The sequence below is a fragment of the Serinus canaria genome, chromosome 5 (genome assembly GCF_022539315.1).
Source record: "Serinus canaria isolate serCan28SL12 chromosome 5, serCan2020, whole genome shotgun sequence".
In the NCBI taxonomy this organism is placed as follows: domain Eukaryota; kingdom Metazoa; phylum Chordata; class Aves; order Passeriformes; family Fringillidae; genus Serinus; species Serinus canaria.
This window is the reverse complement of record NC_066319.1, coordinates 14,048,797-14,072,752: the sequence shown is the minus strand read 5'-3', so window position 1 is coordinate 14,072,752 and position 23,956 is coordinate 14,048,797. Positions and strand designations below refer to the sequence as shown.

The following is a 23,956-nucleotide window of genomic DNA, read 5'->3' as shown; positions in this document are numbered from 1 at the left end:
GGATGCTGCTCTGTAGACCTTGGTGTGGTTGTTTAAAAAGGCTTTTCTGAGCATTTCTTGCTTCACTTGCAAAGCTAGGCTTGCTAGAGGTGACATTCAGAATAAAATTACAGTACAAACGGAAAAAGAGCAATAAAAACTGAAGCATCTCTAAGCAACCAGTTGGATGGGCCAAAATTAGCTGAGAAGTGGAAACAACAAAAGAAAGGGAGAAAAAAATTCCCAGAAGAGCCATCATAAGAATTTTTGCTCACATGTAAGAGGAAATGGTGAAAGGAACCAAAAAAGATAATTTTGAAGTTTTTCAGTTTCCTCTGCTGGCTGCCTTTGTCACTGTGGAGCTTAATTGTTGTGGCTGAAAATAGTCCCTTTTTGTAAGTCTTTTGGTATACTGTGTGCTTGTCCATGTCCTGACCTTAAAGAGGACATCTAAAGCAGGGGATGATAACAGACTAAAAAAAAACCACAATAATTTTCAGCCTTAGACATAGCTGTTTTCATTAAATTCATTTTTTTGAGAAGAAATATATATTTTACTCACAAGATTTGAGATTTGAGGCCTAAGAGTAGGAAGGAAAGACAGAAAGGTAGTTGTCTGGTTTTCAGTTGGGAAAGGCCCATACCGAAAGGGAGTGTTTTCCAGGAATCTTTTGGAATATGAATCTATTATTAATCCAGAAAAAGGAAGAGGATTGAGTTCAGATGCCTGCAGACCTTAGGTGTCAAAGCCTGCAAGATTCTTACATTCTCAGCTTCCATTGAAGCTTCCACAGCATTGATAAATGGTGTAAACCCAAACACTTGTTGACTTAAGCAGAGGAATTACCATTGATTAGGTTAAAATAAAGCTTAAAGGAGAAATAAGGTAGCTTGATACTTGCTACCCTTTGTCTCAAAGCTTTGTCTCAAGCTTTGGTTGTCAGAGACATGGTGAGAACAGGAGATGGGATGCAGCCATTTGGTGCTAAGAAGAGCAGGGTGGTGCCTTCAACCTGCTGTCATTGGTCTTGGCTTGAATTGTTGTGCAGAACAGAACATTCACACTGGAACAGCATGGACAGAGCAGATCAGATTCTGCCAATAACTCATGCTCATCATGACTGGAGGCAAATCAGTTGTGTGGAGCACTCAAACCACTGCCAAGTCCTCTGTTTCATTTTGTGATGCATGTAGAATGGTACTGAGAAAATGCCTTTGAAAACAAGGCTTTGGTTTGGAAGCAACTTGGCTACTCAAAAGAAGAGACATCCTCAGTGTCATAATTTCCAGACTGTGTAATAAATGAATGATAACATTAACAGAATTTCAAAGACAGGAGAATAAATGCCTCAGACTGAGACACCTTCCGTTGCTGTAGTAGCATAGACAGTTTAGGGAACTGAATATATTAAAATTCATGGATGCATTAGTTTTATGTTTAAACCTGGGAGCAGCTTTACTGTGATAATTCAGCAGAGTAATCAAAACAAAAAAGAACCCTCTTCCCTACTGTGGGTATTGCAGATAAATCCTGTGAATTTCCCCATGCAGGTTGCTGAAATGGACAGTGCTTTGGGTCACTGCTGCTTTTCAGAAGCTGCTCTGGGGGTCCACTGACCCTCTCAAACTGTTCTAGCTCACAAGCCTTGACATGGGGAATATAAACCTATGGGGGTAAGCAAATATGTGCCAACAGTAGCAGTGACAGTATTCCCTGGCTTTCACCCTGAAGGGAGATGACTTCAGTTCCTAAAAAGACAATTTACAGCATGTACCACATGATCAGTGGACAAGATCATGCAGTGCTTGATGTGCTATTTGTGTTTAAATACCAAGTAAAGATCTTGCTAAGCTATCAAGCCTTTTCTTCTTAGTTGTTCTTTTATGTTGCTTTCAATCATGGATATGGAGCTAATGTGATAACAAAAAGAGAAGGTGAAACTGTACGTGGTCTTTGCTCACTTTCTGGACTTTGAGTGCTCGTGCTGTGTTGGGAAGGATGAAAGTTTGACAAGAAAGTCTCACAGATGTGTATGCTTAGCAGAAAGATTTTTAAATGTAGAGTCTGATGAAGGAATAGAGATGGAAGCAAGTTTTGATCTGAAGAAAAGAATTGCTGAGCCAGTCTTACTGGATAACCATGGAGGCAAAAGGGTATGTTAGTTAGAAGGGGTTTTTATGACTTAGAGGAAAGGATAAACCTACTCAAACAAGATGTTTTACCAAGCAGAAAGATAGCACAGGCAAACAAGTCAGCAAAGTTGCAAGTAAAAAAAAGGTCTCAGAATTTTCCACTGCAAGAAAACTGAAAAACAACTTCTAGCTTAAACTGTAATGTACTGACTTTTAGTGATTGGAGAATAGTGATGTGACTATGGTAATTAGAGTAATGATAATACAGATAATAGTTAAGGGATAGATTGGTTCTACTGCATTAAGATGCTCAGCAAAGAAAAGTATATAATGCACTGTAACCAAACCAAAGGGTCTCCAGGCCTGCCTGCATCTGGAGCTGACAGCTGTAGGCACAGGCTCTGTCATCCATGACCCTGGACTGCTGCAAAGTCTTGGATGGAATAAACTGCATTTTGGAGAGCCCTTGGAATCCCACATCCCTCATTTTGGCTCTTACAGTGCTGCCTTGTTCTAGGCCTGCAGTTGTGTCAGCTGTGAGGCAGATTTTCTCCTGAGCAGTATTATCAGCAGTATTATTGCAGTATTACCTCCTGAGCAGTGTTATATGAATACTAGCTTGGTCACAGAATCATAGCATGGTTCAGGTTGGAAAGGACCACTGGAGGTCATCTAGTCCAACCTCCTTGTTCAGGCACATTAGTCAGGATTGTCCAGATGGCTTTTGAATATCTCCAGGGAAGGAGACCTTACAACCTTTCTAGGCAATCTGTTCCAGCACTCAATCACCTGCACAGTAAAGAAGTTCTTCCTGATATTCAGGGTAAACCTCCTGTGCATCAGTTTGTGCCCAGTGCCTCTTGTCCTATTGCTTGGCACCACCAAGCAGAGCCTGGTTCCATTCTCCTGACACCCTCCTTTCAGACACTGGCAAATATTGGTGGGGCACCCTCTCAGTCTTCTCTTATTGAGACTGAACAGGCTCAGCTCTCTCTGCCTTTCCTTATGAGAGAAATGCTCCAGTCCCTTAATCATCTTCACAGCCCTTGCAGCTGCTGCACGCACTCCAGGAACTCCAAATCTCTTGTCCTGGGAGCCCAGAACTGCACACAGCACTCCAGGTGAGGCCTCACCAGGGCTGAGCAGAGGGACAGAACCACCTTCCTGACCTGCTGGCAATGCTTCTCCTAAAGCCCCCCAGGATACCATTGGCCTTCTTGGCCAGAAGGACACACTGACACCTTGTTGTCCACCAGGACCCCCAGGTACTTCTGCAGAGCTGCTTCCCAGCAGACCAGCCCCAGCCTGTGCTGGTTATTCCATGGGGTTATTCCTCCTCAGGTGCAGGACCCTGCACTTGCCTTTTTTGAATTTCAGACAGTTCTGCTGTTCCCATCTCTCCAGCCTGTCAAGATCATTCTGAAGGGCTACACAGCACTCTGGGCTGAAACTCTTTTGGGTCAAACTCTTTTTGAACAGAATTTTTGTTTTAAAATAGGACTGTTATAATGAAAGGCACTCAAACCTCATCACACTTGTGCCATGTGTTGTGACAGTCTGGATAGGAATGAGCAGGTAATAGCCCAAAGTTTTGGAAGCTCTGGTTTAAGTCATACTCTGCTGTGTTAGTCACATAAAGCAGCTGATTTTCAAGGATCTTGCTTGTCTTGCAGTTTCCACTTGCCATCATTTTTAGAAGTAGGGTATTTAAACTCCTAGATATGTTATTTAACTGTGTTAAATTTTAATCAGATCTCATTTTAAAAAATTATAAAATCTTTGGCTCTCCCTGTGGAATGACTAAATCCTTTGACAATACTTCAGACAGGCATGTAGGGGGGGTCTTCAGAACTCTGAGTCTTTTGAGGAGATGGAGGGATTTTTGTGGCTTTTTTTTTTTAATTAACCTCCTCATGGAGGTGAACAGTGTGTTCATCCTGCTCAGTCCTGTCAGCTTTATGCCACCTGTCAGGAGAGAGCCTGGCCTATTTCTCTGGCTTTTCTGTGTTTGCAATTGGCTTTTAGTTTGTGATTGTTCCTGCAAGCTAAATTAAGCAAATTTCTGCCTTGCTTTTCTTACTGTAGTAAAAGTAGGGTTTCACAAAACATACCTATTAAAAAAAAAATTGCTAGCTGTTTTCTAAAAGACCACCAAGCAAACACTTGAAAAATTTACACTAAAAGCAATAATTTCCTTAGAAGTTTTTTAAAGTTTGAGCTCAGAGATGCAAATCCTTCTTCTCAGCAGAAACTTGTCCTAAGAATGCTTATCACCACACCATGTTGGCCAAGAGTATCTTAAAATAATTTAACTTTAGTTACTAATGGAGGTGATGATGTTCCCAGTGCTTTAGGTGTTCTGTCCTTGGTGTTTCTAACCTTGCAACTAAAACAGTCTCTTTGGAAAGTTGGATGGCAAATTACAATTTCTAATGTAATTCCTAATTTCGGGCCCCATGGAACTTGGAATTTCTCCCATAAGTAATGTGCAGCCCTTTCTCCTCTGGTTTTGGATGGGAGCTCTTCAAAACTGCTGTTTTAAGCTGTATCATCAGTACTTGATCATCATTTTCCTTGAATGCTTTATTAACCTGTCAATGGCTTTCCCAGTGGGAGAGTTGCACTCTGAGACTGCATTTTTCCTTGTGCCTCCTTGTCTTCAGAGTCCTTAATATCCTTACTGTTATTTTAAATTCTACAACCCTTATGCTCAACCCTGGTGCTATAAATATGTGAGTAGGAGTGGCAGACTTCTGTTACAAGCTAACATTTCTCTTCCTTGTATTTTGCTTTTAGGATGTGTCTTTGAGTGATGAGGAGCATTATTATCTTATTTAGGGTAGAGGCAAAGGACTTCCAGACAGCCCTAAACCTTGGTCAGAAGTTCAGTGAGTAGAAAGGGAATCAAGCTACTTGTTCTCTCCTTTCAGAAGAAGGGAACTTCTAATATACCCAGATTTAAATGCAGTAGATAACTTAATAAGCATTTTGCATTTCTACTGTATTTGAAATAAGGCAAGGCTATTCTTGTTCTTCCATTTAGAACTCCTCCTTTCAAATGGAGCTGCTTCTGCAGATGTGTTAGGGATAAAGGATGATGAGGTTTTTTTTTTTTTACTTCTCTCACGAATTTCACTTACATTTTTCTCATGCTCCCACGTGTGCATAGCAAAAGGGTGCCTTCTTTCCCTTCTCCCACCTTGTAAAGAGTCAGCTTCTGCCTACACAGTTTTTGCCTTGTCTCCTTCCAGTTTTATTCATTAAAGATGCTTTCCATTGTAAGGGGTAGGTTTTCTTTTCCACAGTAATTCAGAATTTGGTGCCTGTGATTTTGTGTGTCCTTTTCTAGCATTGCTCCTGACACCTGGCTCTAACATGCTGCTGTATGTGTGAAATTTTTAAGGGCACAAGGACTATTGAAACTACATAGTCATATTTTCTTAATTCAAGCTGGAGACTTTACTCAAAATATTCCTGCAACAGGAATAAGTTTTTCTGTGTGGTGTCATCTTTCTTAGGCTACTCAGTCATAACTTTATGTGGTGGAGGACTCAGCTTGTTCCTGCTGAAGTTGCTGCAGTAGCTTCTTTTATCTTGTGCTTGCCTGTTCTTCCAGAGGTAAAGTTAATATCTGTTGTCCTGCCATGTCCTTTATTAACAGAGGGCCAGGAAATTTGAAGGTTTTGTAAAACTCATCAGAGCTAATGTGATTCTTTCCCCAAACTCTCAATGCTTGGGTGTATAATTGTGTCTCTGCAGCTCTTGTAGCAGACAGTTTCTAGAGGAGCCTGAAGCACTCTTCTCTAGAGAAGATGTCTGGTATGGTGTGACAGCCATTTGCTTGAAAGTATATATACACAATTGATGCTGAAATTACCTATAGTTTGTCATAAAGATGTATTTCAGGAACATGCTGTTATCTTTATAGATAGCAAGACATAAATGCAGGAACAGTCCTGTTTAATTTGATTAGTTTTGATCCTTAACCAGCTTCCAGTCTTTTTGGATGTTTGTATCCCGTGAGCAAGTTGCAAAGCAGTTCTGTTGTGCCATTTGATTGTGTGGGGGGGTTACTTTTGCAGCTTTACAGTCAAGAGATTGCATGCCAAAAATTTGAAAATGTCAAAGTTTAAAACTCCTTTGAGCAGAAACAACTGATGAAGTGTTTTCTTGAGTGATATTTATGTTTTGAGCAAGTCCTTATTTTTTATTCTTTGGGAGTGACAATTGATCACTTAAATGTTTGAGTAAAAAAAAAATCTTGCATTTGCAGGGGAAAAGATTGATGTGTTTTTGTTTATCTGAAAAACTAGGAGGAGCAAATGAAACAAGGTAAATAACTCACTGGTGTAGTTTAAGCTTGTAAATCATTCAAGTGCTCTGTTTGTAACTAGATTTTTCTCAAGACACGTGCTGCACCATATGCTTTCACTGCCTTTAAACAGCATTATTGAAATGATAGAAGTGTGTGTAAAAACAAGCAGCTTAGGTGGCTTTAGTTTTTTTCTTCCTTTGGGGATTTTTTTTTTCTGATCAGTATTAGAAGCTGAAGTCTCTTGCTGCGGAAATGTGCAGTAGATCTTTGAAATCTAGTAATTTTTAAGACAACAAAACAAAAGCATATTTGATTCCAGCAGATCACACTTGTAGTCTGTGGTGAGGTGACAGTTTATTAGCTTGCAAGCTGTTGCTGTCAGATGGCACTCTGGGAGCTCAGCCCCTGCTTTGCTTTGCCTTTCTCTTCCTTTTTTTTGTGCTGTGGCCATTGTTGCATCTTTTCATGCAGGAATGCTCCAGAGAGGTGCAAGATGTTGTCTGATCCATACAGATCCCTGTGCTAAGTGGTAATCTGTAAGTAACCTTGGTGGAAAGCGAGAAGCTTTGCTGGAAAATTTCCCTGTGATGCTGTTGCTACGGCAACAGTGTCCATTGTGTGTGTGCTCAGCAGCGTCTGGCTCCTGCATACTGCAGTGTGCAAAAGCATTGCCTCTAAAAGTGCTTCCCCTCCCCCATTTCTGGGGGGTTTGTCGGCAGCAAAGGCTGATAAGGCCTCCCTTATCAGGCTCACCCTTCCTATTTTGCATTTAGTTTTGCTGCTGGTTAAGGCATACTGCCTAATAAGACAGAGCTGTGCTGGAAAAGGAAGGGCTGCTGATGCCTGGCTGCAGCTCAGGCTCTCTGTTGCTCTGTGGTGATAATCCAGGATGATTTGCCAGAGGCAAGGCAGCAGCACAGCAGCAGGGCAGGGGATGTCCCCTTTCTTGCCCTGCAGAGGGAGAGGAGCCTTTTGTCTGTGACAGTGAGGCGGCAGTCGTGAGCAGTGGAAGAGGACTGGAAAAGATGTGTGCTGCACAGTGGAGGAGTGGAGAGGAGCACACAGGGGATGCCAGAAAGGTGGGCTGAAAAGACCATTCATCAGCAGGAGTCCTAATTTGTACTCACTGGGCAGTGAGCTGGCTATTCCTGATTCATAGCCATAAAATGTCAGCATTTTCTTAAACCAAAATAGCAATAATAACAATAATAATGATGATGTCCCAGTCTGCTTGATGGCGCAATTTTCTGCTACTTTGAGAGGGTGCTGGGGGGTTGTCCATCAACCAGAATCACCTTCTGCAATTTCACCTGAATAAATATTTTGTCTTTCCATATATAACTCTATATATGTACTCATGTATATTCTGTAGAACATTTAAGTGTGTGTACAGTGCTGTTCTGTGCTGGCAGTGTTTTAGTGGCAGATGATTGAAGGGTACCAATATTGTGCCTTGAAGAGGCTTGAGAAGCAAAAAAAAGCCCTGTTGATGTGGAAGTGCAATGGGAAATAATTTTCTGTAATTAATCTAAAATTTATTGGGCTGATGAAATGGATATCAGATTCAGCATTCCCTTCCCTCAGCTGCACGACCTTCCTGTGGGAATGTGCAGATGCAGTAACTGGATGTCCCTCTCACCACGGATAACAAATACTTCCTCCTTTGGAAGAACTTGACCAAGTCCTATGCCTCAGTCTGATGAAAGCTTTCACCCTCCTCCTTGAGCTCTGTAGTTCAAAAGGGCTTTAAAAATTCTTTATGAATCAGGAGAGCCCCAGTTTTTGCTGCTAGCTACTGGTTTAATATTGCTGAATCCTAGAATAGGGCTCTGTGTATTTTTATCTGAGGTTATGTGAGTGAGAGAATGAAGGTGACGTGAGGAGATGCAAGCGACATGCCAAACAATGAAGCTGTGCTTGGACAGCATCTGAATGGAAGCCAGGGAAATAATTTTAATGGATAGCCTAGCTACTCATTTTTTCCCCCTCCAAAAGAGTCTTTTGTTATCAAAGTATATTTTTAGTCTTTTTTTCTGTCTGGTCAACATTTCATTCATGTTTGCGTTGAATAGATTGTTCCTTCAGTTTTCAAGAGGCTGATGCCTGTAGAGGTGGAAACAATTTTCTTAATTGCTGAGGCTGAGGTGAATGTTACTGCCCTTCATCCTGACCTGAAAGAACCTCTTTCCTCAGGCAGTCCTGTGAACAATTTAGCTTTTGATGCTCGTTAACTTCCTTTTAGTCAAGATGGAGCCTGCGTAAAAAAGCATGTGAAAAATCCTTCTTTTAAAAATTATTTTAAGAAGCAAAATTTTTGCACTCTGTAGATCATAGTTTTATACTGAAATTATTCTTTTTAAAGGTGCAGCCTAATTTTGAGCTTGTTCATATTTCTGTTTGTTTTAAAATTAGCAGTGCCTTCTGTTCTCAGGAAAGTCCAAAATAGAAACTTATTTTCTAAGTATGGGCTTATATATGTTCCTAATAGTGATAAATTTAAGGATATGCTAAATATGTTCTTCTGTATGAGTAAATTAGCAGTAGTAGTCTGTTCTCCCTTGTATACAAGGTTGGTTGCTCTTTGGTGAGGAATTGAGGGTAGGAAAAATAGGGGAACAGTATATGGGAAATGTTGAAAAGCCTGATAATTTTCAAAGGCAGGAGGGTAAAAGAGAAACTTTGCCCTCCCCTTTACTTTCAGTCCCTGTTCCCTTTCTGTTTTAGATCATTTTACCCTGGCAGACTACAGAGTAGAGTCCACCAGGAGAATCTACAGAATATTTTACTGCCTTGTTTTCCCTTACAAGTGATCTGAAACAGACCCTCTGCTCATCTATTAGCTCTTTTTCCCCAACACCTTAGCTCAGTTGTTCTTTACTTGTGGGTGAATGTAGGATGTCCTTTATGTGCTCACAGAAAGAAAAGAAAGTAGGAGACTGCAGAGGTGAAAAGAGAGGATGAATAGGAAAAGGAGAAGTAGTCCAGGAGAAGTGTATATGACATGTGCAGATGGTTTGCTTCACCTCACACAAGTGATGTAAAGAATTCAGCAACGAATGAATGGCCAGAATCGTCTGACATAGATGACAAATGGTGCTCAGCAGCTGAATTGCAGAATGCTTCAATCCTCTGAGCTCAGGAATGGATTTCTTCCATCTCCAGCAGTAGTCCTGTGAAACACTCTTTGAGCAACTGAAGAAATGCAAGCTCTTAAAAAGAAAAAAAAAGTTTTTCAGGCATTTAGCAAGAAAAATGGTTGCAAATATGACAAAGGTGTAAAGATTCAAAAATACATTAAATGTAGCAGAAATTCCTGCCCAGATAAAAGGTCTTTTCTTGGATAATATAACATTTGAATTAAAAGTAATCTAATTAATCAAAATATTCTTCAGGTTGTGTGATTCTAAAGGTTAATACCTTTAGTGAGTTTGGCTAAGCAAACTCTCCACTATCCAGTAAGTACCATAGTGTTTCAGCACTAGGTTGGAAAGGCATATTGCCTAAAACTGCCATTCCAGGTTGTTTTTGGCCAAGTAGTTGGGAATGAAGTGCTGCTTTGTACTTTGGAACACCTCAGATATTTCTGAGGTGAAATCTGCTACAAAAGATGATAACCCAATATATTGAAATAGTTGGAAAATCAGATACTGGCCTTTTTTTTTTTCTGTCTGTGGTGGTTAAATGTGCTTTGGGTGATTGGAAGTGGTGGACTTCAGTTGCTGTTGTTACTTGAAATGGCAATAGCAGGGCAGCAGTTCTGTGCAGAGACCACTTCCATTAAGAGGATGTAGTTTCTGTTTAGGGTGGATATTGGAGAGTCTGGGCAAAGAAGTAAAAGTTCAACCCCGTGTGCATCAGTAGACTGGGAATGTGAGCTGCAGTTCTCATGTGTTCTGTGTCCAGGAATGGTGTGCTGGCCAGAGAGTGCTCGAGTCAGAATGGCAAAATCTTTGGTTACTGCCAGCCTCCAGCACTCCTGGTCTTTGCTGATGTGTAAACATCACGTGTGGGCAGGAGAACACACAGGTCACCTCCTGCACTGCACACTTGAGCAGTGGCTCTTTACCTCTCACACATGATGACCTTCCTTGTGAGGGTAAATCACTTCTGAAGCTGATTGACTGAGAAATCAAAGCAGATGAGGGTGGGTTTTTGTGTTATGCAGTTATTTCAGTTTAATCAGGTTCAGGAATATCCAGGGAGGGCTTTCCTGCTGTTGTTATTCTTAGCTGGGCTTCGTATTTGGCTTTAGGTTAAATGAGTTCACCAAATGTCTGGAAGGTTCTGAAAAAGGGGGAATCAGCCTCTTGATTTCCAGTTAAACAGTGATGCCACTTGGAATTACAAATGCACAAGAGGTGGGCGTGTTTTGTAATTAGTGGTGAAGTCTGGTGGGCTGTTGACTTTAATATAACCTGCAGTACTTTTCATCTCATACAAAAATGCTGCTACTTTAATAAAAGATATTAAAACTCTATTCTTGAGAGTTTCTGTATTTTGTCTTCTGTCAAGTGGCATAGACTGTTGTATCAGATGAAGCTAGAATTTTAAAACCACATATTATTGAACTAATATTTTATAAATTGAAAGGAAAGCAGGTATTGTGAAGGGATTTCTGATTGGTAAATATACAGATATATTACAGATATATATCTAATATATATTGCATATCTAATGTCTAGTAATATATATCTAATGTCTAATAATATATATCTAATGTCTAATAATATATATCTAATGTCTAATAATATATATCTAATGTCTAATTATATATATATAATAAATATACAGAGTCACAGTGACTCTCTTGTTGTATTGAGGAATGTGTTCCTGTCTCCAGGATTTATTTTAAAGCATCCATTCCTTTTTATAATGAGAATCTAACACTGCTCATGAAATGTTATTTGAAAAATTGTCCTGTCTGTCTTGATGATTCCTGTGCGCTGTTACAGAGCCACCCTGTGAGAGCAACAGGAAAAATGTGATTTAACAGTAGGAGGATAGGGGCCTGACTTCTGTGCATGTGGGAATGTTGTAATCTTTCTGAGCAGCAGGAAGACAGATGAATTAATGCAGGAAGCCACTGACAGTATTTCTGCCCTCCTTGCTCTCCTTTAAGCCATGATGCATCAAAATATTTCAGTATGGAACCTTATGGAAAAAGTTGTGATTACAATATCAGTGTCTGTGGTTACAATTTGTTCAGAAAGAATCAAGTAGGTTCATAGGAGTGACAGGGGCATTTGATATTAAAAACTGCACTCCCTGTTTCTAAGTCATTTACAAGCTGGAAATAAGAGGTTTTAAGGGGTATCCAACAGGTGGGAAATCCTTCCACTCGCCTGAATCGAAACATTAGGCACTGGCTGCAGCCTGGCCTGTGAGCCACCACAGCAAAGAATGACCAGCTCCAAGTAAGAGGGATAGGAAAAGACACTGAGGGTGAGTTTGCTCTCAGACAAATACAAGAGACTATGCACTGTCAATAGTAAAACATCTTAAATATGTCTATTGGCAAAACCCTGGGAAGTCAAATTCTGTGTTATTCTATGTTCTATTTTGCATTTAGGGGAAAAAAGCAGAAGTATCATAAAGGCATGAAATTCTCTTCTCCATATCTGCATTTTTTTCAGCCTCTAGGGGTAGAATTTTAAAAATCAAACCTGAAACTTTTTGTTTTCTGGAGTTTAAAGAGAAATAGGTCAAGTGCTGCATAGGTTGTTGATGTGAATAATTTTTTCCCAGAACGTCAGGTAAGTTTGAGAAGATTGGTTGGAAGACAATGCCCTGCCAGTATTTTAAAGGACTGAACAAAATGACTCAAATAATTTTAGGCCTGTCAGCCTGGTATTTGCCTTGGCTAAGTAATGGTGTGCCTGACATGAATTTGGATCAATAAAAGTTGAAAGGATGGTGATGTAGTTGCTTGCAAGTGAGTATGTGACTATGGAAAATATATCTTGTCAGTCTAATGTGATGCCTACTTTTTGTGAGATAAAAGCTTGATAAATGTGTCAGTGTCAAACCCAGGTCTAATATACTTGGATTTCTGTCAGGCAGTTGCCTGGACAGTGTATGGCATTCTGATCAGGAAATTAGAGAGATACACAATTGCAATAACAAAAAAAATGAAAAAGCCATAAAAAAAATACAAATTGGCTCTGAGAAGTCCTAGAAATTGAAGTTTTTATCAAATATGTGTTTCTTTTGGAATCACTGGTATTAAAAAATGACCAGGACTGTTTGTGTGCTTAGGACTAAACAAATCTAATTTCTTGCTTTTTGTGTTGCAGTTACATATTGAATGGATATTTCTGGTGAATTGTCCACAGTGATGCTATATAGTTCCCCTGAGAGGTTCCAACAAATTTAGACTCTTTCTGTATATATGAACAGTCTAAATTATTCTTTTTGGTATCCAGAAAGATTTATTATGCTCTACCTGACCACGGTAAATTTTGTCTGTCTCAGTGTTTCCCATTTATCAAGCTTTATGAACTTCTGGAGTTTTGATTCAAGAACTCTAAATGAATTCACACTGCAAAACCTTCAGTATCCATCCTTTTCCCTTTGTAGGAAGAGAAGTAAGGAAAGGGGTCAGCAGAACTATTACTTTGGACTTCCAAACTCTTGAGGAGCCTGCTTGACAGAGTCCTTTGGGAGGCAATCCTAAAGGGCAGGGGAGTCAGGAAGGCTGGACATTTTTCAATAAGGAAATCCTAAAGGCACAAGGATGTCCTTATGTGCTGAAAGAAGAGCTGGTGCATGAAAACCAGCCTGGCTAAACAGGGGGCTTTGGCTGGAACTCAGAGGCAAAAAAAAAGTGGGTTTATCACCTTTGGAAGAAGGGGCAGGTAGCTCAGGAGGACTACAGGGATGTCATGAGGTCATGCAGGGAGGAAATTTAAAGGGCCAAAGGCCAACTAGAACTCAGTCTGGCTACTGCCATGAAAGACAATAAAAATCTTTCTATAAATATATTAGCAACAAAAGGAGAGCTAAGGAGAATCTCCATCCTTTATTGGATGCAGGGGGAATATATGGTGACAGAAGGTGAGGAAAAGGCTGAGCTATGTAACACCTTTTTTGTCACAGTCTTTAATAGTCAGGCTAGTTTTATTCTGGGTACGCAGTCCCCCGAGCTGAAAGACAGGAATAGGGAGCAGAATTAACCTCCCATAATCCAAGGGGAAATGGGCAGTGAGCACTAAGACACAAGTTTTCAGGCCAGAGGGGTCCACCTGAGAGAGCTCATGGAATTGCTTACCAAGCCACTTTCCATCCTTTATCAGCAGTACTGGCACACTGGGGAGCTTGGCAAATGTGACACCAAGTTACAAGAGTGGCCAGAAGGAGAATCTGGGGAACTATAGGTCTGTCAGCCTGACCTTGGTACCTGGGAAGGTCACGGAGCAGATTGTCCTGAGTGCCATCATGTGGCACATGAAGGACAGCCAGGGGATCAGACAGGGGTTCATGAAAGGCTGGTCCTACTTGACCTACTTGATCTCCTCTGACAAGGGGACCTGCTCGGTGGATGAGGAAGGGGCTGTGGATACCAGGACTTCAGTAAAACTTTTAACACCCTTTCCCACAGTGTTCTCCTGGAGAAATTTGCCGTGGCTTGGACAGATGCATATTTGGTGGGTAAAAAACTGGCTGGATGGTGGGGCTCAGAAAGTGGTGGGAAAAGGGAGTTGAGTCTGGCTGGTGTCTGGTCACCTGTGCTGTTCCCCAGGGCTCAGTGTTGGGCCCAGTCCTGTTCAGTATCTTTATCAATGTTCTCAAACATCTTTTTGAATCTGAATGATTCTGTGATTCTATAGTTCAGCTTTTTAATAAAGATGCCTTTATATCAGCTGTGTAGACATGTTCTTTTCCCTAATTTTTCCTTTGTGTGTAGCATCAGGGCTCAGTCACTACTTAAGTCCTTTCAAATGGTAAACTTATTTATTCAGAAGAGCTTTCTTACTAATTTTTGCATTGGACTCTAAGCAAGTTTACATTTTATTTATTTCCAGCAAGCTTGCTTTAGGGAGCTGTGCTGTTAGTAAGTGCTACAGAAACAGAGAATCCAACATTGAAGAGCAGAGTTACATGATCCCCTAAAGACATAAGCACCATTTATTTGGAGAGGTAAGGGAGCAGACAGTCAGCAAAATTCATGGCTTGGTATTTCTGTACAAGGATATAGAAGCTGCATGCCTGCAGCTCTTCTGGAAAGTAAATGAACCAAGAAAATTCTGTCCTCAAGTTGAGGTAGTTGGTGAATGAAAAAATGGTTTTGTCCTCCTCTGTTATTTACTTTGTCATGTTTTAGGAGAAGTTGTTAATGTGCTGGTGTTTCTTTGGCTAGGAGTTATGTTGATAAAATTTTAATTTTTATGTGCATGTTTGTGGGGGAGGGAGAGGTCAGTGAGTGTCATGCTGGAAATCAGGCAAAGATTTGCCTTCTTGAACAGCTGCTAGTTATCTTGGATAATATTTCCCAAAGGCATTGGGTCCCATAAAGGATGCTTCTAATGATATTACACAGTAGTAGTCCAGCACTTTAAATAACCTGCACATTTCTTTCCAATAACATAACATGTTTTGGAAATTAAGTAGGTTTTTTATTTCCTTCAATGGCACAGTACTGCCAGTTTGCACAAGTAGCAGTACACACTAAGGTCAGCAGGGCTAGCATAGAAATGAAAGCTCAATCCAATTTTGAGTAAGAGCTTCCTTGAACATTTAGTAATTTCCCTGAAAATTAGTCTTCCCACATCCAAGGTCAGGAAGTTGAGCTGAGATGTTTTACATGCTATCATAAATTTGGGTTTACTGGTGGAAGAAGTAAAAAATTCTCTGCACTATGAAATAGGGGTAGTATTCCATAAGGACATCATTACTGGTATTATTTTGAAAATATTGCCAGGAGTTTTGGATGCAGTTTTTTATGAAGGATAGCATGGGTAAAAAGCATGTGAAAGAAGAGAATACTGTAAGGATGTTGAAAAAACCCCACATGCTGGAAAAGAAGGGTTATGGAGGGTGAGCAAAGTCAGACCTGACAATGGTGGGGCCAGTTCCCTCTGGCCCTAATGAAGTGGCCCTAACTACAGCACTTGCCTTCTTTAAAGGGGTATTTTAGGGACACTGTCTGCCTCTTCACAGCATCCAGTTAGACTACCCTGACAGTCAGTTGTTTGAGGGTATGAACTTCATAAGAAGTGCTATTTCTCTTTTGAGCCCTAAAAAAAAAAAGCAGGGCTTTGTGCTATTGTGTAATCCTGCAGGCTGAGTGTCCCGAGTTCACTGCAGTGTGTTTGTTGTGGAGAGGAACTGTAGTGACACGTCTTGCAGTAACAGCACAGGGAGGGGAGAGCTGAGCTCCTGAGAGAGCTCAGTGCCCCTGATATGTGTGTTTGATTGCTCTCTGATTCTCCCCAGCTGGGCTGAATTTTCCAGAAAATATTCTGAATGCATTAAAAACTGTGGACTGTTTTGCCACGGGGAAAGAGAAGTGAAACCCAGATTCTGTTGCAAAACTTAAAACTGCAGTTATACATCCACAAAAGGATGTGGTGTTTAAATGGAATTCAATGTTTTGTTGCCAAATAATGACATGCTGTCATGACTTTTATTCTAAGCCCGTAAAATGATTAATAATGATATATACTTTGACAGAATGTTTGTCTGTAATCATTGTTTAACAGAACCATTGCATAAATTTCAGAGTACTAGAAATTAGCACATTCAGATAGATAATGATGACATTTATATGCTATATGAACTTTTGTCTTTTTGCTGTTTTCATGCACAATAGAAAGGAAAGACAGATACTGAGTGGGTTTTTTGCATGCTGCAAGCCACAATTCTTGACCTAAAAACATCAGAATAATCTGATCATAAGGATATGTGTGTTTATAGTTGAGACACATCAGTGTATAAGGAGGTTTTGAAACTTTGTGTTTCTGTGGCCTTGGCTTCTTTAATTTCTTATGCCAAAATGGTGTTTGTGGCCTCAGATGAGGAGCAAACTAGTTGCAGTCCCTAAGCAAAGCTGAACAGATTGTAAGGTATTCATCTTAGTGCCCCTCAGCTTATAAGAGAGTGACACTGAGAATGCAAGGAGCTGGGAATTGTGCATGAAACAAACCAAATCAAATTAATCTTGAGACAAATGGTGAAGAAGTTCCCTTGGGTAAAATTGTGCATTTGCTGAAGATCCCATTCTTCTAGCTCGTATCTGGATGTCTGTAGTGTTAGTAAGGATTTTGGTCTTGTGGGATTTGCAGTGCACAGTCATAGGTTCAGGAGCATGAACACATTAACAGGGCTGCTGTGATGAATGATTTTTTTTCAATCAGTAGGAATACTTTAGTCTTATTTTTCACAATATATTGAAGACTGAATGGAGAGCTTGTTCCAGGAAACAAACTGAAATTGAATGACCATTACTTGGTTCATTTTAAAAATGATGGAAGCACAGGCAAAAATTGCTTTGTGGCTGAGGTCTTGATTACAAAAATGGAAAATTTTGATGGACCAGTGAGGCTGAGGGATATATAAAAGTGGCAGAGCTTGATTTTCCTGGAATGAAAGACACTAATGTTTTCTGGACCCTAAGGGAGGGAGAGAGCTGCCTGAAGAAGGGTACAAGAACTAATTGGAAAATCTTGAGGCAAGAGAGAAGAGCCAGCTGACCTTGCTGACTTGTAAAGATTTTTATCACACTTGTTTTGGCTGCATTCTTGTCATTCGACTAAAACCTATTACCACTGAGTGTTCTTACTGAGATCTCAGCACTTTTTGTTGTTCTGGAGTCATCTGAAGATGAGGTTTTTTCATAGGTGGACACAGATCTTACTGTGTTGACCTCCTCAGTCTTTTCATTCTCAGCCTTAGGCAAACATTCTGTATTTAATTTTTTCAATGTGATCTCCTTCAAGTAGACTTGGGAGGTGCACGTGGGTTACTGTGATGTAAACCTTCAGTGAAAATGTTGGCTGCTTTAGCAACTAGCTTTTCTTTCCTTCCTTTATTTTCATCTCCTGTGCCTTATCACTAATGACAGGGTTTTGGGGTTATGGTGTTTCCTCTCTGATACCAAAAGATTAGTTGGTTTTTGATGTGTGGTTTTATTTTGGCTGTTTGGGGGGGTTTTGTGCATTTGTGGATGGGTGGTTTTTTTTTCTTATTGGTGGTTGGGTTATTTTTGTTGTTGCTGTTTGTGGTTTGGTGTTTTTGCGTAGTACTTAACAAATGTTTCCATCTTGTGCAAGCACTTGATACCCAAGGTGCACCAGCTGAATCACAGAAATGCAACTGCACCCCGTTAACCACAAGAAGGCTTTACTGGAAGTGTGGTGCTCAGTCAGGGGAGAGCAGAGCAATTTCTCACTGTGGTTAGTGTCCCAGAGAGGGAAGGTGTGCAGGGACACATGTGTGTGTCACATGGCACAGAGGGGGTGGAGGCAAGCTCTTGGTGTTGGCCACCTGGCTTTTTGGTGACTAAGGCAATTGGCAGGGCAGGGTGTTGAGTGATGGAAGATGGGGCTCTGAAAACCGTGGGTAGAGAGGCAAGGGAAATGCTGCATGGGGGAAAAGCATTTTGTGTCTTGTGCTAAAAGTGATGCAGGCTTGGAATTACTCTCAGACAGGGAGGGTGTAGATCATAACTCTGGAAGCTACAGGGAGCTGTAAAATCTTCCTTTGAAAGCTTACTGCATCCTGGCAGTGCCTTAATGCTTCCTCTTCTCCTCCATGCTTGCAAAGGTCTGCTTATGTGGCATGTCAGCTTTAGGTCAGGTCTGTTTTGAGAAGAAATGTTTTCTTCCAGATCTTATTATGTGAATTCAGTTTAAATTTTTTTGTCAATTTTCTTGTTGTAGGAGAAAGTAAAACTACGTAAAGACTAAAAAGCCAATCACACAGCTATTAAAAAAAATCTGCTTTAAGTAGAAAATTTGATGGAAAATGGAAAATACCCTGTGATCTACAGGACACTAGCCCTCTTTTCACGGGCTGCAGCCAACAGCTAGGAACATGTTCTGCATTAAAGTGAACTTAGTCTTATGCTGGCCAAAGAATGTGACTAGGTTAGCAAGCTGCTTTCTTATCAATCACGAGTCAAATGATCCAGAAGAGGAACACAGAGTTCCTAGTAAAGGATCATTGGAAGCAGGACAGCTTTGCTAATTAGATTCCTTTTACTTTATTTTTACACATCAGTAGAATTCTGCATACAAATGTAGTTGCACCGAGGGTGTCAAACAGTACAAATTGTTGTTACACACATTAATCAAGGGCACGGAAGAGCAGCTCCTGGAGAGAAGATTCCCCTGCCTTATGTAAGCTTTGATCTGCAGTCTCTTGGTCACCTCCTCTCCTTCCATTAGGACTTCTGATCTCAGAAGGAATCAAATTTGCCATCCTCTGGCCCTGGCAATTTCCTTACAGGGAAATTTGTCAAAAGACATGAGATACCATGACTAAAGTCTTGGATAAAAGTACTTATGTGCCCACCCTTTCAGAGGTTTCCTTCCCTTGCCTCCTGCCCTCTCTCTCCCTGAAAAAGAGCTTTGGTGCAATTAGGAAGACAGAAACTAGAATCTGCATGCAACTTAAACATCACATCTTCATTCATCCTTAAAAATCTTCTTTGTACATCATGCTCTCATCTTTAAGAAGTGATAGAAGCCTCCGCAGCCTTTCATGTTTTGGGAAGTAATTGCACTGAAGGGAATTAACGTGCGTTTGTAGGGTGGTGAAACAAAAATTAATGGCATTGAGGTGTTTTTGCTGCTCTAGCTTATCACCTTGATGTTTGGATGCTTGTGATTTTTCATATTGCAATCCCTTTTGTCAGTCCAGCTCCCTGTGCCTCTTCCTTGCACCCTCTCCTGTGCTGTCCCTTCCCCTCTGCTGCAGTGGGAGGTTGACTTTGCCTGCAGGTCTGAATCCATTTTTTCCCTGGTGGGTTGCACTCAGTCAAAGCCCTGGGGTTACAGAAAGAAAAGAAAGAATAGCCTTGTGGTCATGGTACTAGCCTGAAACTTGGATTTTTGTACACTTTGTCAGACTTGTTTTATTACAGTACTCAGAAGTCCCTTAGGGGATGGTTGGCAAAAGGTGTTTTGTCTCTTAATTACCTTTTGAAATCCAAGGGAGACTGCATGTCTAAATATCCACAGGAGTCTTGTCCTGTATGTGTTGGTTTGCTGTCTGCAAAGGTGAGATCTCTATCCCAGACAGAAAATGCTCTGTCTGAACTTTCTTCCATGATAAATATCTTGTTTAGTAGATAACCTTCTTTTCCTAATATGCATATATATAAATATATATTCTTTTTTATATCTATACACACACCCAGGTATATATGGGAATGTTTATATAACATGTACTAAACATTATTTTGCTTCTTCATGTAGTGCTTTTAAGTTATAAAATAGTTCACTTAAGCATAAAATATTTTTTTCTTTTTTGCATAACCCATTGATTTTACATTTTTACACTCAGTCAATTAATTTTTATGAGGCCTGGGCCATAAGCATATATGAAGGCTGCAGAAAGGTGTTGGTGTTTTGCCCAGAGTTTGTGGTTGCTGTGCTAAGGTCTTTCCTCACCATCCTTGCAGCTTATGTTTGTGATTATGCTATTTATCATCCTATTTATGATTAATAAAATGCTGGTCCCTTGGCTGCTTACACCAGACGTGTTAATTCTGGATGGATGGATGGATCTGAACCACAGCCATTGCTAGGTACAAAACAGCTTGCTAGCACACAATTTAAGGGAAGAAACAAACAATTTATGTGTGGTTGAAAGAGCACAGATAATAAGGTAAATAAGTTCTGGGTGAAATGGTCCCTTAGCATTCTTTGCCTGCCTTATAGACATTTGTCACGTGCCTGGAGATTGTTTCTATAGAGAACACAACATCCTTCACAATTTCTCCAATTTCCCTCCAAACTGAGAACTTTAGTGTGAATTCTTTGCTCTGTGGGGAGCTGTGTTGCTTGAGCTCACAGAATGCTTTGCTCAGTAACAGTCTCTCTGATTTGTCATTAAGTTTGGTGATTTTTTTTTTCAATTAAAACATAATGTAAAATTATTGCCCAATTAGAAAGCATTATTGTGTGTTTATAAGGATCCCTGAATGTACTAACCCACTGGAAGCATGCAGATGTCTGTTGGAATTTAATTTCTCTGCAGCACATTGGGGGTGGGGACGGAGGAGAAGTAGCCAGAAAATTATAGTTGCTGCAGTAAATACCAGGCTTCTCCCAGTGACCTGCACTGACTGAAGAGTTTATCCCATCTAATGTAAGCATAAAACATCTGTTCAGCAATGCTGGTCTGTATTTGTACCAGCAAATCAATCACCCTTGGCTGATTGTTGCCTGTTGTGGGGAGTCACAGAGAAAAGGGGGTGCCACATTTTAAACTTTATTGTATGCAAGATGTTGTGGAATACCTGCAAGGCTTCAGTGTACGTTAAGCAGTGGCAACCTTGCTTCACCTCTGTGGTGTGGTGCCTCCTGAGCTCCAGAGGCAGAGGTGTACAGGCCAGCAGGAATCCTGTGGGTGGATGGAATAGCCTGTAGCAAGGAGCATGGATGATGGACAAGGTGTTCCAGAAAGCTAAATTTAGAGCTCTCTAAGGTTTTTTTTTTAAATCTGGGGGTTCCTACAAAGTCAGTCTGTGTTGTCAGGTGGTGACACCCTGCAAAAAGGCAGAGGTGTGGTGAACCTTGTGCTCTAAATTGAGCAAATTCTGCTTTGGAGCACAGACCTGCTGCTGGTCCATGGTGTGTGCTGTCCTTGCTCTGGGCTGTCGAGGGTGAATCCAGGGCACTGCCTTCAGCAGCCTGTGATTTTACTTGGTTCCAGTTAAAGCTGGCACTTCACTGAGGTGGCTTTTATCCCCCCAGAAGTGCTGTTTTTGTGCTTTGCAGTAGCTTGTACCCCATCAGCCAGCCCCAGAGCTGCAGCATGTTGGCCATGAGTGGCTGCCTGGGGGGCAGCTCCCCAGGGCTGGCCAGTCTGTGCAGCACAGCAATTTGTCTGAGTCCCTCAGAGCCTGATGGCTGGCTAGTGGGAGCCTCTGAATGGTGGCCAGAGGAGCAGCTACATGACCAAAGCATTTTTACATGATCACCATGATTACATGATCACCAGCATTCTTTTATGAGCTTTTCAGGCTCTGTACCTGCTGCTATTGGATGCAGCAAAAAAAAAGCTTCTTTGTCAGGGGTGGTTTTTTACAATCTAAATAACACCTTGTTTGTGTGGGGCTTTTTTTTTCCCTCCTTTTTTTTTAATGCAGTGTTTCTGGAGCAGGTCCTGGCAGTGTTAGCCACCAGCCTGAGCAGTTCTTTTGTGCCAATGCTTTGGAATCTCTGCCTGTGTCAGTGTATTTCCTAGGGATCTAGCCAAGATTATTCACACCTCAGATAAAATTTATTTATTCTGTTAGCAGCGACTTCAGTATAGCCAATTTTCAGCACTTGGTGAAGACGAGAATTTTGCTTTTTTTTGCTAGAAAGCCTCTGCATGTGCTTCCATGTGTGGATCTTGTTGCCATGGCATCAGCCTATAAGCCTGAGAAGCACAGGTGGGAGCATTAGCCAGTAAATAGGCATTAGGAGCCAGCCCTGCTGCTGTGCAGGGCTCGGTCTAGTGGTGAGGATAGAGATGTGGGGTTTGGCAGTGATTTATGTATTTTAATGGCTGGGACTTGGAGCTTTTCCTGTCTGCAGTGTTGTGGAATAAAGGACTCGATGCAGTCCTGCTAGTCTCTTGCAAAGGCATTGCTTTTCCTGCTGCTTTCTCTTGATTTTTCTGAAGATGAGGCCATGCTGGAATGTGCTGTGACTTGAATTATTTTTCTTGCCCTGTTTTCCCAAATGCTTTAATGTGTTGTCTAAGCACCTTTATTCTAAAGAGTCTTTTTTTTCTTCCTTGCCATTGCTGTGTTGGGGTGGCTTTGTCCAAATGTTTTCATGTAGCAGTTGTGACATGGGTAAACTGTGAGTAGTAGTGATTGTGGTGCTCATTTGTAACACAAGAGCTCAAGCTACTCAGTGTGTCAGTCCTGGCTGTCTCCTCACCAGTAAATACTCAAGCACAGTGAGCTGAGCACGAGGCCTGTTTTATTAACTTCTCTGGTTTTATGTTCTGCAGACATGGAGGTGATTATAGCTGTTTCTCTGGCTGTAAAAGCTATGAAGTTATGCATGCACAAAACCATATAACCTTTTGATGGTATGGGCTTCTAGTTTTTAATATAATTGAGCATATACTCCTGCATTATATTTTGCCATTGCAAATATTCTTTAGAGAAGAATGTGCTTATTAATTTTCTCCAGCTCAGTATTAGGTATAATGGGCAAGTACTTTCAAGACAGTGAAGTGGATACAGGATTTTGAGGGGGTTGCTTTTATTTAAATTAAAAATTTGAGGACACTCAGCAGAGTAACCTTGTGTGAAATGAAGTCTCTTACATCAGACAATTATGCCAGTAGTGACCTTGAAAAAGAAATTCTGTGGGGAAGACAAGCCCTTGCAGTAAGGACAGGGGACTGCTCTGGGTGCCTGTGTTACCATCATTGGTGGGCAGCTTACAAAAACTCAGTGCACCAAAGCAACTTCAACATCAGATGTGTTCACAGCAGCTATAAAGAAGGATGAAAAATAACTGAACAATAAGTTTGCTTTGAAAAGAAATTCATAACTGATTTCCATGATTAATGAGCTAACAGAAGGCTTGAGTCCCAGGGTAGTTTTTCTCCATTCTTGGCAAATGACTGTAGGGGTCATATCATGTCAGGTTTATCACACTGAGCCTGTGTACTTTGAGCAGTTCCTCAGGGGTCAGCTGGAAAGACAGTATAGCTAAGAGGGATGGAGATCTTCATCACCCTTTTGATTCCCAGCTGCCTCTGTATGGATTAATCTGTGTTTGCTCTGTGCCGCTTGTTGGATCCAGTGGGTGCTGACAAAGGTGTGATGTTTTTGCAGAATCATGCCAGTCTTGCTTGAAAGGGTTGAAATGTCTGCATTTTGAAAAGAAAATACCTCTTTATTAAACAAACAGTCGTGAACTCCTGCCACTAAGCCCCTAAGTGAAGCTACAAATGAAATTCCATTTAAGAGAGAGAACACTTCAACCTTGATTTTGCGTCCTACAAACTGTAGTTGTTTGTTTCAGGTTAATTTTTAATTTCCTGTCATAATTGTGACTGTCTTCCTACTGGTAGACAGGTTCTGATTTTGTCATTCATGTTTCTTTTTCAGATTGCATGTGGCTCAGAGCATAATCTGGCAATAGTTGGTAAGTAGCTTAATTTTATAACAAATCCTCTCACCTTTTTTTCATTTTTAGTAGCACAAGATGAAAGAAAAATGTGCACATCAAACATACTGAGTGATTATGAGCATTGTGTGCAGCTGGAAGGAGGAAAGTAACATATAGATGTAGAGGAAAGAAGAAGAGGAACTGGTGACAGAAAGTGGTGGTGATGAAATTGTGGCCTTGTAAA

At 40.8% G+C, this 23,956-nt stretch overlaps 1 protein-coding gene across 4 annotated transcripts in view; it reads left to right on the top strand.

The window, feature by feature from the left end:
* SERGEF (secretion regulating guanine nucleotide exchange factor) overlaps positions 1-23,956 on the top strand; it is a 148,902-nt gene that overhangs the window by 55,071 nt on the left and 69,875 nt on the right. For all 4 annotated transcript variants that reach the window (XR_007777717.1, XR_003946209.2, XM_030240252.2 and 1 more), the window contains one exon: positions 23,712-23,748. Coding sequence is in view for 2 of the 4 variants with exons in the window: in XM_030240252.2 (XP_030096112.2) it covers positions 23,712-23,748 (37 nt within the window). In the remaining 2 variants the exon portion in view is untranslated. The remainder of the gene's footprint in view (positions 1-23,711; positions 23,749-23,956) is intronic.